The sequence below is a fragment of the Eriocheir sinensis genome, unplaced genomic scaffold (genome assembly GCF_024679095.1).
Source record: "Eriocheir sinensis breed Jianghai 21 unplaced genomic scaffold, ASM2467909v1 Scaffold8, whole genome shotgun sequence".
In the NCBI taxonomy this organism is placed as follows: domain Eukaryota; kingdom Metazoa; phylum Arthropoda; class Malacostraca; order Decapoda; family Varunidae; genus Eriocheir; species Eriocheir sinensis.
The window spans coordinates 1,264,910-1,277,464 of NW_026112164.1; the positions used below are offsets into that span (position 1 = coordinate 1,264,910).

Below are 12,555 nucleotides of genomic sequence, written 5' to 3' on the forward strand. Positions count from 1 at the left end.
TACAGTGAAGGATGAAAAAGACTTAAGAATTATAATACTAGATACACTGACATCTGAGAAGCACATAAATAAGATATTCGGAGAAACATATATACCGTATTTCCCGCTGTATAAGACGCACCGACGTATAAGACACCTATAATTTGGCAAGATATATTAAAAAAAAAAAAAATTCCCTGAACTTAATGTGTGTGCAGTATTACATTTGGTCACCTTACTTACAATTATGACTGTAGTACCGTATGTTGCTTTGTGTCCATCTCTGTGTTCAAAGTTGTTCCACTGTTTGTTGAAGTATTACAGTGCTCTTACCCCGAGCAGCTTTGAAATGACTTTGAAATGGTAAACAAAAGGGTTGGTTGGTAAATTCACTCACTGCACAGTGTGCAGGCGGTAACTTTCGCCGTGCTACTGAAGGAACTAATCACACGGGGATGCTACGTTCGATGGGCCATCTTGGTCTTGATCTTGACTTTCAGGGACTGTATACCTACTTTCAAGTAGAAATAGATGCTGATTAACCCCTTAATGACGATGATGCTGCTGGCATCATATAGTTCTGTCAGACATGGGCAACGAGCATGACGCCAGCGCTGGAGAGTGAGATGCTTTCCAAAATTTGAAGGGCGCGTGTAACTATAGGTCTCTGTTGACGCTGAGTGACTAACTGGCACCTCTTTTGTTCCTGCGATGTCCCCCACCACCATTCCGTGCAAAAAATAGTCTACAGTTCCTGCCTACACATCATGGCGTCTGTAGAGCAATTCTGTTCCCTCAGCCGTCCTTTTTTGGCGGAATTCCAGCTAAACGGTCTGTCCAAATAATAATCTGATTTCACAGTTGAATTATACGGATGATTCTCTACAACTTTTATTCAATGCGATTCATTCCAGAATGAATAAACTACAAAAATTTGCAAAAAATATTTTTCGAGTTTCACTGCAACTTTGGCTCTCCGTAGGCATTAAATTTCCGGGTCAAAGTGGAATGGAAGTGTTGGATAGAAGTGATTTAATCGAGACTGAAGGGAGGAGGCAACTAAGAGGACACTGTAAGAAATTGTGAAAGAGGACTTGTTTGAAAGACCTAAAGAAGTTCAGTTTTCCATACAGGAGTGTGGATACATGGAATGGACTTAGCAAAGACGTTGTTGAAGCAAGCAGTGTCCATAAAATGAAGGAAATTCTGGACAAATATAGAGTGGGAGACAGGACTGACTGAGATTGAGTTCTGGCCATGTATACTACAAATAAGTTAATACAAATAGGTAAATACACACACAGACACATTACAGTACTGGGAAATCATACACTCATTTCCTCAGATAACACATACTAGCACACACATCACAATCTGCACCTCATAACATTCTGGCCCCAGCTAGCCACCTTCTGTATGCTCAAAGTCTTGCCTTGTGTTGGCAGGCAATGTGATCACGTCCCTGTGGATGGCGGGGCCACAGTCAGTGCAGTACCTGATCATGGTGGACGAGGGCATGAAGGCAGCCAGTGAGGAGAGGGAGTCTGGGGAGAGTTCAGGGCCCTTCACCGTGACCTCCACTGGCCTGGTGGTGGTGCACAGGGCCCTGGACCATGAGCGGCGACGCACACATCACATCAGCGTCACCAACCGTACACTGACCACGCCGCCCACGGTGGACTACATGACCATCTCTGTGGTGGTGAGTTTATGGCAGGAAGCAGCAAGTTTTGGTCTCTTGTCTGTATTGTTGATTAGGGTTTGGATTATGGGCTGAAATGAGGGTCAATGAAAGACGTTTTAATATGTTGGTCTTGAACTGATTGGGTCTTGCTGTGGCATGACCAACAGGTGATGGACGTGAATGATGGCAGAGTGCATGAAGTTTTGATCTCTTAATCTTATGGTTGATTACGGTTTGGATTTTGGGCTGAAATGACAGTCAAAGAAAGACATTTTAATTTATGGATTTTGAATTGGTTGGGTCTTGTTCTGGAATGACCAACAGGTGATGGACGTGAATGACTGCCCTCCACGCTTCTCTGAGTCCGGCTACACAGCCCTGGTGGCCGAGAACAGCGAGGTGGGCGCCACCATCACCATCCTCACGGCCACTGATGACGATGAAGGAAACCATGGCCAGGTAAATGTTGCCTGTGTCACCATGTTATTTTCAGTCCATGAAAACATTCTCCAGAATAAATTATTAAATGTCTGCTCTGCTCTCTGCTCTTCCCTCCTCAGATCCAGTACAGCCTCGGCCCCGATGAAAGCGCTGTAGTGAAGTCAACGTTCCGCATTGATCCACACACCGGGACGCTGACCCTGGCGGCCCCGCTGGACCGCGAGACCATGGCCCAGTACTCCTTCACCGTCACTGCCACTGACGGGGGCCCCAAGCCTCTGTCCACCAGCACAAGAGTCACTGTACTGGTCAAGGACTACAACGACAACCCTCCAGTGTTCACCAAAGACACTTACGTCACTGCTGGTGAGGCACTACAAGGGTTTTATAGATAAATGATTGACAGGAAATTGATTTTCTCTGTAATATGTCATTGGCTGTGAAGGTTTTATATATCTACATTGACAAATTAATTTTGTTTGACGCCAGTGCCTGAGGACACCGCCACGGGTACGGCGGTGGTGGAGCTCAGCGTGATGGCCGCCGACGAGTCCGTGGCCGAACTTGACTTCTTCATCACCGGCGGCGACCCTGACGGCCAATTCCTGGTGCACGCCTCAGGGGAGGTGGGTGGGAGGGATGGTGAGAGACAACAACAATGGTGACCTGCTAACAACGAAACTGTTCCTTAACGAGAGAGTCACGGTGCTGTGGTCCCTATTCCAGGTGTACGTGGCCGGTGAGCTGGACCGGGAGAGGCAGGCCGAGTACACCCTCACCGTCACCGTCACCGACGGGAAGTTTACGGCCAACACGACTGTTACTGTGACAGTCATCGACATCAACGGTTGGTGACAGTATAGTCTTGCCTGAGATGATAATGGATAATGTATGGTAATAGATCATGAATTAAGTAAGCAGAGTGTCTAGCACTTCTGTGACTCACACCGGTGTGCTTCACGACAGACAACGGTCCGGTGTGCAAGGAGCCAATCTACCGCCGGGAGATCTCCGAGGACGCCACCCCAGGCACCCACGTGGCCTCTGTTGTGTCCTGGGATGCCGATGAAGGCACTGCTGCCCGGAGCCGCTACATTCTCACCGGGGACAGCGCCCACCACTTCAGTATTGACCAGCTGAATGGCCACGTGGCCACAGCCACCCAGCTGGACAGAGAGGCACGGGACCACTACCACCTCACTGTAAGTATTCACACACACACACACACACACACACACATAAAAAAAGGCTATCAGAAAGCTGGAAAGGATACAGAGAATTGCAACTTAAATGGTCTCAGAACTCTCAAATATGATGTATGAAGACAGATTGAAGGAGATGGACTTGACGACACTGGAACAAAGAAGGGAGAGAGATCTGATCATGCTGTAGGCTATAGGTTGGTAAATAAGTTTGATGAGGTGGATAGAGATGATATCTTCTTAACTGCGAGAATGCATGGGCTGAGAGGACATAGGGAGAAACTTAATAAAGGAACCTGTTTGAGTGACTTAAAACAAGTATAGTTTTCCACATAGAAGTGTTAACACCTGGAACAGTTTGCGGGGAGAAGTGGTGGAGGTGAACAGTGTCCAACAATTGAAGGGAAGGTTGGATAAATGTAGATATGGAGACGGGACTGTTAGAGCTTAGCTCGGGCCTGGTAGACTACAAATAGGTAAATACACACACACACACACATAGCAAGAAATTGAGAAAGGAGACTTGTTTGAAAGACATAAAGAAGTACAGTTTTCCATACTGAAGTGTGAATATATATATGAAATGGACTAAACAAAGACATTGTTGAAGCGGGCAGTGTCCAAAAAATGAAGGAAAAGTTGGACAAATATAGATTGGGAGACAGGACTATCTGAGCTTGAGTTCAGGCCCTGTACACTACAAATAGGTAAATACACACACAAACACACACTGGCCTTTCATGGCTCAATAATAATAGTAATAACAATATTAATACTAGTTGTAGCCAGGTTAGGGTAATGGTGCCTATGATGAGTCCAAAACTCCGGGTGTGACTGTCCAGGTTGTGGTGGAGGACTGGGAGCACAAGGCCTGGCAGTGTGAGGTGGTGGTGGAGGTCCTGGTGACGGACACCAACGACAGCCCCCCGTCCTTCTCCCTGGCCACCCACGCCGCCACCCTGCCGGAGGACGCGCCCATCAACACCGTCGTCCTCAAGATGTCTGCCACGGACCCTGACCTCGGTAAAGGCTTTGTTGTGGCAGGGGATCAGGTCTGGGTGATTTTTTTTTTTTTTTTTTTTTTTTTTTACATCAAGGGAGGCAGCTCAGGGGCACAAATCTCACTCTCTTTTCCCTTGCTGTTCATGCCCCTCACAAAAAACATGGGTATTAGGGCTTTTATGCTGTTCTGTGAGGCTCATGATCAGTAATGTGTGATAATGATAATGAGAATAATAGCTGATCATAATAATTACTCATAGCACTCGGAGAGTACACACCTCCGCAAGATCATCTTGAAAATTGGTATGAACTCAGCATCAACTGTGACCTTATGCATCATATGGAAGCATTTGTTTCGAAATTTGATGATTTTTTTTTTTTATTCTGGCCAGGCAAACTTTTGAGGTCAAAGGTCAAGGTCAAAGCCATGGAAGGTGCATCATATGGAAGCATTGTTTCGAAATTTTTTTTTACTGACCTTGAGCAAACTTTTGGTGGTCAAGGTCAAAGGTCAAGATCAAGGCCGTTCAAGGTGCGTCTTTCCATGCGCTAAAATATGAACCAAGTCTGAAGTCTATGATGAGGAGAACTGAGTTATGGCCAAAAATATGTAAATCTGACATTTTGTGCGACCTTGACCTTGACCTTTGACATAAAAAAAATTAATGGGTTCCTATTCTGGATGGACACAAGCTTCCCTGAAAAATTGGTTGAAATATCCACAAAATTGTGCACAGGAGACTGTGACCTTGACCTTGACCTTTGACAAAAATTTAATGGTTTCTATTCTGGATGGACACAGAAACTTCCCTGAAAAAATTGGTTGATATCAAATTGTGCACAGGAGACTGCTGTTGTGACCTTGACCTTTGACTGACAAAAAAATTTAATGGTTTTCTATTTCTGGATGGACAAGGAAAACTTCCCTGAAAGAATTGGGTTGAGATATCCACACAATTGTGGCCTGAGACTGCTCACAAACAAAACAAACAAATAAAACATACCAAACCAGACCTGAAGTGAATAACCTCCTCCCAACTTTCGTTGGTGGAGTGTATATATGTAATAAGAAGAACAACCTCTGTACCCTCAGAAGGCACCAATCGACGGCGGCTGTACAGCACAACTTTCTCTTGTGGACCTGAAGCAGAGGCCACTTCCACCATTGACGAGATGGAGGTGTAGTCAGCCTTGGCTAAGCCCCTGGACCGTGAGACAAGGGACCTCCTTTCTAGCAGCCTGACAGGTGCGCCGTGGACCAGGAAGCCACACTTTGTCATCCTGCACGCAGCCTCTATCGTCCACAGTTCCTCTGGCTTTGTGACAAAAGGCTTCCCTGCACTGCCCTCCACAGGAAGTGTTCCTTGTGGGGCATAAGTCAGGTGCAGTGGAGGTGCAGGCCATTAGAACACACTTATTACAAAAATCTGTCATGCACAAACTAGTACCAAAAAAAATAAATTGTCAACCTACTGCAGAAAATACTAGAAGTTTAGGGATGTTATTTTTTGTCTCTCACGCCTGTAGCTGCAGGGGATCTGTGTTTCTAGGCCCCTCTAAGCAAAATAAGAGAAGAAAAATCATCACTCATGCAAATCATTATATTATATATATCAACCCATTTTGTGATCAGTTTTTTTTTACATCAAGGGAGGCAGCTCAGGGGCACAAATCTCACTCTCTTTTCCCTTGCTGTTCATGCCCCTCACAAAAAACATGGGTATTAGGGCTTTTATGCTGTTCTGTGAGGCTCATGATCAGTAATGTGTGATAATGATAATGAGAATAATAATGATCATAATAATTAGACTCATAGCACTCGGAGAGTGCACACCTCCGCCAAAGATCATCTTGAAAATTGGTATGGGCATCAACTGTGACCTTATGCATCATATGGAAGCATTTGTTTCGAAATTTGATGATTTTTTTTTTTTTTTTTTTTTTTACTCTGACCCAGGCAAACTTTTTGAGGTCAAAGGTCAAGGTCAAGGCCATGCAAGGTGCATCATATGGAAGCATTTGTTTCGAAATTTGATTTTTTTTTTTAAGGACCTTGAGCAAACTTTTGGAGGTCAAGGTCAAAGGTCAAGATCAAGGCCGTTCAAGGTGCGTCTTTCCATGCGCTAAAATATGAACCAAGTCTGAAGTCTATGATGAGGAGAACTGAAGTTATGGCCAAAAATATGTAAATCTGACATTTTGTGCGACCTTGACCTTGACCTTTGACATAAAAAAATTAATGGGTTCTATTCTGGATGGACACGAAGCTTCCCTGAAAAATTGGTTGAAATATCCACAAAATTGTGCACAGGAGACTGTGACCTTGACCTTGACCTTTGACAAAAAATTTAATGGTTTCTATTCTGGATGGACAGGAAACTTCCCTGAAAAATTGGTTGAGATATCCACAAAATTGTGCACAGGAGACTGCTCACAAACAAACAAACAAATAAACATACCGACCGGACCGAAAGTATAACCTCCTCCCAACTTCGTTGGTGGAGGTAATAATAATAAGAAGAACGTCTCCTCTGTACCCCCAGGCATCAATCGACAGCTGCTGTACAACTTTGTGGACTCAGCGGAGGGCCACTTCACCATTGACGAGATGGAGGGTGTGGTCAGCCTGGCCCGGCCCCTGGACCGTGAGACAAGGGACTCCTACAGCCTGACAGTGCGCGCCGTGGACCAGGGAAGCCCACCGCTGTCATCCACCACGCAGCTCATCGTCACAGTCTCTGGTTTGTGACGTGCCGCTGCCCTGCACTGCCCTCCCAAAGTGTCTTGTGGGGCATAAGTAGGTACCAGTGGAGGTGCATGGGCCATTAGAGACACACTTATTACAAAAATCTGTCATGCACAAACTAGTACCAAAAACAGAACAAATCTATCAGAAAATACTAAGAAGTTTAGGATATTTTTTTTGTCTCTAACCCTGTAGCTGCGGGGATCATGTTTCTTATAGGCCCCTCTAAGCAAAATGAAGAGAAAAAATCATCACTCATGCAAATCATTATATTATATATATCAACCCATTTGTGATCAGTTTATGCATCCTCTATTTTGGGGGGTTTATATCAAGGCAAAAATTTGGCCCGTCGCTGGTACGCGGTAAACCATAAGCTTGGCCCGTCGCTGCTACCGAGCTAATGGAGCATGCGTCTACATTGGTTCTCATGTTCTAAGCCTTACTAGTTTAAGACAAGAGGGGATTCCAACAGAGGATCAGATTTATGCTGAAATCCATGTTTTATATTACCCAGTTTACTCAAACAGGTTTTCCTAATCATCATCATCATCATCATTTCGTTTAAAGTCCGTTTTCACTCTTCATGAGTGGTTGGACGGTTTATGGCTCATAAATCAAGCCATTTTCAGTTTTTGGCGCGAGATTTTCTGGGTGCATGCCCTTGCACACCCAGCCACTTATTTTAAAGTGGCCCTAGCCTTTGCCTGAACGAGACAGCCAAACCCTACAAGGCAACAGGAGCAGGGGGCTATGAAGTTTACCACCCGCTATTTCACCCGTAGCTGGAACTGGATGGCCATTGACTCTAATAAACATGAGTTCATCTGCCCTTAGAATGGTCTTGATTTTAATCCACCTGGGGGTCCAGCACACCCTCCTCACTGGTCCAAAACAAAACCAGTGGGGTTGCCGGTTTAGCCGCTGACTACCCGACCCTGCGGCTGGTTGTACTGTGTTACAAGTTACCAGTAGCAGAGCACTACCTTAACTGCCCTGACCAGACAGACAGATTTTCCTAATGGTAGTCTCTATCCATAAGTCACGATTGAGAAGATATGTTTAAAGGAACCATTCCAACATGCCCTCGTTAGATTGGCCATTGAGTCCTCACAAAATAAAGTGTCCTGCCAACAGTAATCAACAGCAATCAGAGTTTACTTGCATGAAAAAAAATAGTTGCTTTGATGTTTATGTTTAAAAACCTCAAGGAATAATCAATTCTTCAAACTTAGTCTCACTGATATCATTTGGAAAGCCAAGTTTATTTGTATTTTAGATAATGAGTCCATCCTCCATATATTTTTGAGCCTCTGTCCCGTATATCTGCATTATGATCTCTTCTTGTACGAGAATGCTTCAAAGCAAGGCTGTGAGCTCCGTCCCCCACAGATGTGAATGATAATGCTCCTGAGTTTGTGAGGAAACTCCACGAAACTTCCGTGGCAGAGAACACGGCCGTGGGGACAGAAGTCCTGCGGGTCATGGCCACCTCAAGGGACATCGGCATCAATGCAGAAATCTCTTACTCCCTTCAGCACACCACGCTGGAGGAGTACCTGCACATCCACCCAAAGACTGGTACACTTGTGATCGACACCCTTTTTTTTTTTTTTTTTTTTTTTCAGAGTCCAAATCATATATATATATATATATATATATATATATATATATATATATATATATATATATATATATATATATATATATATATATATATATATATATATATATTGTAATGTGTATATTATAATGTACATGTGTATGTATGACTGTACGTGTGGCGACACCCGGTCGGTGTCGCACAACAGGATGTCTAACAACACGTCGTGCTTTTGGCCGTGGGAAGCTGTGATGAACTGACACTAGGATCAGCAAATGATGACTTTCATCAACAGTCATCAACCGGAAGCCCCACCCTTCCGGACGAACTACAAGCAAATAAAACAGGCGAACAACGCAGAGAAGAGGAGAGAAGACGGGTGACGGGCAGGCGAGCGGTGCTCTGCCGCCCCGTGCCCTGCAGCGGTGTGGCTGTCTCTGATTTCGTGCGTCTCGCTCACGTAAACTGTAAACCTTATGTAGTACAACTGTTAATATAGTTAAAATACATTTGGTATTTGTATCAACCTGAGAGAGAGAACTAAAGTGAACTAAAGTGAACTTATAACGGCTACCGCTCGGCCACATATCACTTAACTAAAAAGGCTATTGTGTTATCTCACCTTACTACAATCAACTTGTGAAAGCAGGCAACGGTATACCGGACCTCAAGTGAGATAACAGTTCGCGCCTTAATCAAAAACACAAAAAAAATCGCTAACAAAAATGGTGAACAGCGGTTTACGGACCTCTCCGAAGTGTTCTATAGGTGTTATCTCTAATATAACATAACATCAAATGCATGGTGGCTGGTGGCCGCCTCGTCGTTAACCACGTTAAAAAAAAGTAACGCTCAAAAGTTATTAACATAAATGATGTGCAGCGTGGTTACGAACTACTCCGAATTGTTATATCTCTCTCTCAAACGTAGCTTCAGTGACAATGTGTGGGGGCAGTGAACGGTATCGGACACAGCAAGCATACGCTGACATCAGCGCGCGGCTTTTCCTGCCCCAGTGAGTCGAGTCAGCACACAGCCGCACCCGAGAGCACACCCCGCCCCGCCCCGCACCTCCACACAGCCCCCGCCCCTGCTCGCACCTCCACACAACCAAGTTTCCTTGGAGGTGTCCAGGCATTGTTTCTTCCTACGACACAACTCGTCGTAGGTGCGCACTTATCTTCGCCAGGCAACTCCGGACCTTGAGGGTGACTGGTGGGCGTATATTGTCTGCCCGCCGCCTCTCCCACCACCGCTACCAGACGGGGGACGGCAGACCCTGCCACCCCTGCAGCCCTGCCCTTGCCACCGGCGAGGCGAAGGACGCGAGCGTGCTGAGTAGTGGGGCATCGAGTTGCTGTCTTCGAGGTTTTAACACATTATAGCTGACACTCATTGATACGGTGTCAGTAATTACACCACTTGTAACATTATTTCAGGTGAATTACTATTATTATGTTCACGTGTTTAGGCGTGTGGGGCGTATCTAATCTATTAGATTTTTTCAGCTGTTGATTTTTCTGGCGTGGATGTTTAATATTTTTCTTGAGTAACATGGTTACGCATTTTATGTATAATCATTCATTTTCTTTTCTCCTTTCTTTTGTGTGTTTTATTGCACAGTGGAGAAGTTATGTCTTGCTAAGCCTCACTCATTATTCTTTTCCCTCTTTTATTATGCATTTTAAAAGCATAGGGAGGTGAGCATACTTAGCGGTGAATGATTATTACTTTACTTATTTTGCAGCAATATTTTTTTCTTTTACCATTTTACTCCTCATTTTACTAGTAACTCTTTTTTAATGGCAGAGAAACCTGACCAGAGGACTATGAGGGGTGGATAGAGATAAAGAACAGTGCAGTCAAGGATAACGGTAACTGTTCTCATGTAAGGAGTGTAGCAGTCTTCAAAGGGTGCTTGCTCCTCCTACGCTGCATGTGCAACCAAGAGGTATTTACTTACCTTACTAATCCCACAATGGCTTCTGCCCCTAATCACCCGCTAACAGCAACAGCAGTTAGGCCTTTCGCAGGTAGCAAGGGAGGCAGATTGTTCGGCCAGGGACTTCTTGTTTCAAAGTGAGATTGTCATGGACATTTCATTCGTGTCAAATCCGGGAGATTAAATATCTCTCAGCTGCTCGAAGGTCAATCCCGGGAACGGGGGCACGGCCCTCATAAACAGGAGCGCGTTCACTGGACGGAAGGATTATGATGCGTTTCGGTCACTTTTTCTTGAAACATTTGGGGAAGATGGGCAACACAGCCTCGTAAAGGGTATAAATTTTGCTGTGGACACTGTGCAAACCAGGCCTTTTTAATAGGCCAGTGGACGCCTATAGGCTGTCTACTGATTTGATCTCGTGTTTTAAACAGGGAAACTAGACAGATGGAGAAACCATTTCTGTAGCTAATGCTAGATTATTACTAGAGTTCCTTATGTACATGATTGTCCTTAAAGTTCCTCTTCGAAGGAGTGCAGTATCCCTTGACTACAGCCCCACTGGCAACCTACACGGTTTTATCAGCCAACTTTTATGGCATTTAAAGTAATTTTGGGTCCTTTTTGAAGCTTCGTTTGCCGTCGACACGTTCGTCGGGGAGGGGGCCTTCGCGACCCTCTGACCTAAACCTTTTTGGGTGTCACCAGCGGTAATCAAAAATTCCTTGGTGTGTTCTTTTACCCGTGGTTTAGGCAGAAATAGTCAGATAAATAGGTGGTTGGAAATTTGTGCTTTACGATTTTTTTTTTTCGCACAGAATGGTGCATAGTGATCGTCTCCAAAGACTAGCATTTTACTAGGATGTATCATGTAAATAATTTTTCGAGCTATTATTTTGTTTTCTCGGAATAGTACTGAGCTTCCATGTCCACGACTCTAGCCCTGTTTACCTCGCCCTGTATGTACTTTGCCCATTTCTTGTTACTTCCATGATTATTTTTATTATCATTGGCATTTCCCGATGCTGTATCGTTAGGCGGGCTCTGACTTGTATATATATTTTTTTTTTAAGCAATAACAGGACCTCGTTTAACTAGTACACATTGTGCGACTGTAACATGGGTAGGTACACTGCTTTTAAAGGTCGGGTGAGTCGCGAGGTCGCGACTTTTAGAGAACCGAGCGATGTAATGTGTATATTATAATGTACATGTGTATGTATGACTGTACGTGTGGCGACACCCGGTCGGTGTCGCACAACAGGATGTCTAACAACACGTCGTGCTTTTGGCCGTGGGAAGCTGTGATGAACTGACACTAGGATCAGCAAATGATGACTTTCATCAACAGTCATCAACCGGAAGCCCCACCCTTCCGGGCGAACTACAAGCAAATAAAACAGGCGAACAACGCAGAGAAGAGGAGAGAAGACGGGTGACGGGCAGGCGAGCGGTGCTCTGCCGCCCCGCGCCCTGCAGCGGTGTGGCTGTCTCTGATTTCGTGCGTCTCGCTCACGTAAACTGTAAACCTTATGTAGTACAACTGTTAATATAGTTAAAATACATTTGGTATTTGTATCAACCTGAGAGAGAGAACTAAAGTGAACTAAAGTGAACTTATAACGGCTACCGCTCGGCCACATATCACTTAACTAAAAAGGCTATTGTGTTATCTCACCTTACTACAATCAACTTGTGAAAGCAGGCAACGGTATACCGGACCTCAAGTGAGATAACAGTTCGCGCCTTAATCAAAAACACAAAAAAAATCGCTAACAATATATATATATATATATATATATATATATATATATATATATATATATATATATATATATATATATATATATATATATATATATATATCAGTAGGTTGTTACAGTTCAACTCAGCCATGAAGTCAGTTTGGGCAGGATGTTTGGGGAGTTCCCTGGCCATAGCATCAAATCTTATTTA

At 44.4% G+C, this 12,555-nt stretch overlaps 1 protein-coding gene across 1 annotated transcript in view; it reads left to right on the forward strand.

Annotated features, from left to right (window-relative positions):
- The window catches only part of LOC126994470 (fat-like cadherin-related tumor suppressor homolog), a 45,602-nt gene that overhangs the window by 8,204 nt on the left and 24,843 nt on the right, over positions 1-12,555 (forward strand). Inside the window, 9 exon segments of the mRNA XM_050853785.1 lie at positions 1,425-1,681; positions 1,988-2,122; positions 2,224-2,470; positions 2,594-2,730; positions 2,831-2,951; positions 3,071-3,306; positions 4,149-4,329; positions 6,852-7,049; positions 8,447-8,635. Of these exon segments, the coding sequence (XP_050709742.1) occupies positions 1,425-1,681; positions 1,988-2,122; positions 2,224-2,470; positions 2,594-2,730; positions 2,831-2,951; positions 3,071-3,306; positions 4,149-4,329; positions 6,852-7,049; positions 8,447-8,635 (1,701 nt within the window).